The sequence below is a fragment of the Tupaia chinensis genome, unplaced genomic scaffold, assembly GCF_000334495.1.
Source record: "Tupaia chinensis unplaced genomic scaffold, TupChi_1.0 Scaffold142716_1, whole genome shotgun sequence".
Taxonomy (NCBI): domain Eukaryota; kingdom Metazoa; phylum Chordata; class Mammalia; order Scandentia; family Tupaiidae; genus Tupaia; species Tupaia belangeri.
The window spans coordinates 5,427,870-5,429,443 of record NW_006202562.1 but is presented as its reverse complement, the minus strand read 5'-3'; the positions used below and the strand labels follow the sequence as shown (position 1 = coordinate 5,429,443).

The 1,574-nt window shown below is 47.0% G+C and overlaps 1 protein-coding gene across 1 annotated transcript in view; it reads right to left on the bottom strand.

Annotated features, from left to right (window-relative positions):
- The window catches only part of RALGAPA2 (Ral GTPase activating protein catalytic subunit alpha 2), a gene marked incomplete at its 5' end in the record, with an annotated part of 330,762 nt that overhangs the window by 214,122 nt on the left and 115,066 nt on the right, over positions 1 to 1,574 (bottom strand). Inside the window, 2 exon segments of the mRNA XM_027766356.1 lie at positions 24 to 144; positions 1,515 to 1,574. Coding sequence (XP_027622157.1) covers positions 24 to 144; positions 1,515 to 1,574 — 181 coding nt within the window.

The following is a 1,574-nucleotide window of genomic DNA, read 5'->3' as shown; positions in this document are numbered from 1 at the left end:
GTAGCCAATGGCGGGCATCGGCGTCAGCCACAGCATCCGTGGGCGTGCTCAGCTCTGGGTCTTCCTCACAGGCGTGCCACGGGCTCATGGAGAGCTCTGCCTCGTTGTTGTAGCCCATGGCTGTGTCACTGCTTGCGCTTTCACCTGGCACATGGGAGAGTCAAAGTTTGTGGTAACGAACAGCTGAAAACCAGAATGTTCACAATGACTGTCACTAACTGTACCACGTAAACAGCTGGTACAGGAGGCATCATTCAGTGGCTTGTGCAGAACCTGCAGAACTTGACAAGGACTTAAAATGCACCCACGTAGGGCTCCTGGTCACCAGAATAAATCTTTTGCATTCAGGGTATTAATAGTCATTATGAGCTCATTACTCAAGTGGCATTCTTTTCAAGGTGCCTTTACTTCATTACCTCAGATACTCAACATGTTACCCCAAATCCTAAAGTTTTCTACTGAGACTCACCTACGAAATGAGGGTGAGTGAGGGAGGAAGTGATAACTCACTGCAACATGCACACGAGTTCTTCTCCCATCTAGAAGACGCTCAAGATGCCATATACCTCAAGCCTAATGTGTAGACTGAAATCCAGGGCAACCCGTCCTGGGTCACTGGGATGAGATGTCCCACTACAATAGGTAGACACTCTCCCCACTTCACACTCACAAGTTCTAATGCATCATTATATAATGGTGCCAGACCATCAAGACTTTCAGGGCTGTTTAGTCTGACACAAAACAAACTTGGCAGTTCTTGACCTCAAAGTCTCCTGTCTGATTCGTAGGACTTGCATGTTTCTACCTTTGTGTCCACTCACCCTTCCGGCTGCTCTTTGTCCCCCAGCTCACTCTTTCTCATCTGCTATCCTCTAATTACTTTCAAAGAACTGAAAGTGGTCTCGGTAACCAGCTGGCCAACCCGTTAGGTCCCAAACTTCATCTTCCACAGAATTCTGAGTGGACAGGACGAAGGTGGGGCATGAGAAGGGCTCCTCTGCACCTGCCAAGGACCATCCTGGATTTGCAGGAGCTGTTGACTCTGCTGCTCTGGGAAGGAGGTGGCCTGGCCTCTGAACCTGAACTACAGGGAAACAGAGGATTAGGGCTGTATTTACATTACATGACGATATGTCTGAGGATGCCAATCAAATGTAATTGTTAAGTATTTACCCCACTGACTTCAATGCACCTCTCTCTCTGCTCCTAGACTGGGGGAACTTTCTGGGGGAGATAATTTCTCCTTCTAGAGCTGTCTGTTCATGTTCTTGGGTCTCTCATCTGGAGAAAGGCCCGGGGATAAAAAGATAGACCATTTGGGCACAGGCCGCTTAGAGCTATTTTATTATATATAGATTAACCCTTCAGCAATCCTGATATTCTGGGAATAAAAGTGTCCTATTTCACAGCCATGTCTTCAATTGATAAGATATCACTGGAATTATAAAGCGAAGAGGAAACAGGACATCGGCTCTGTAGTTAGAGGGACATAGACCACATTTCCTGGAACTTACTCTTCTGTCTCTCTCTGCACTTTCCTTGTGTCTGCTGCAACTCCTCATTCAAATCCAGTT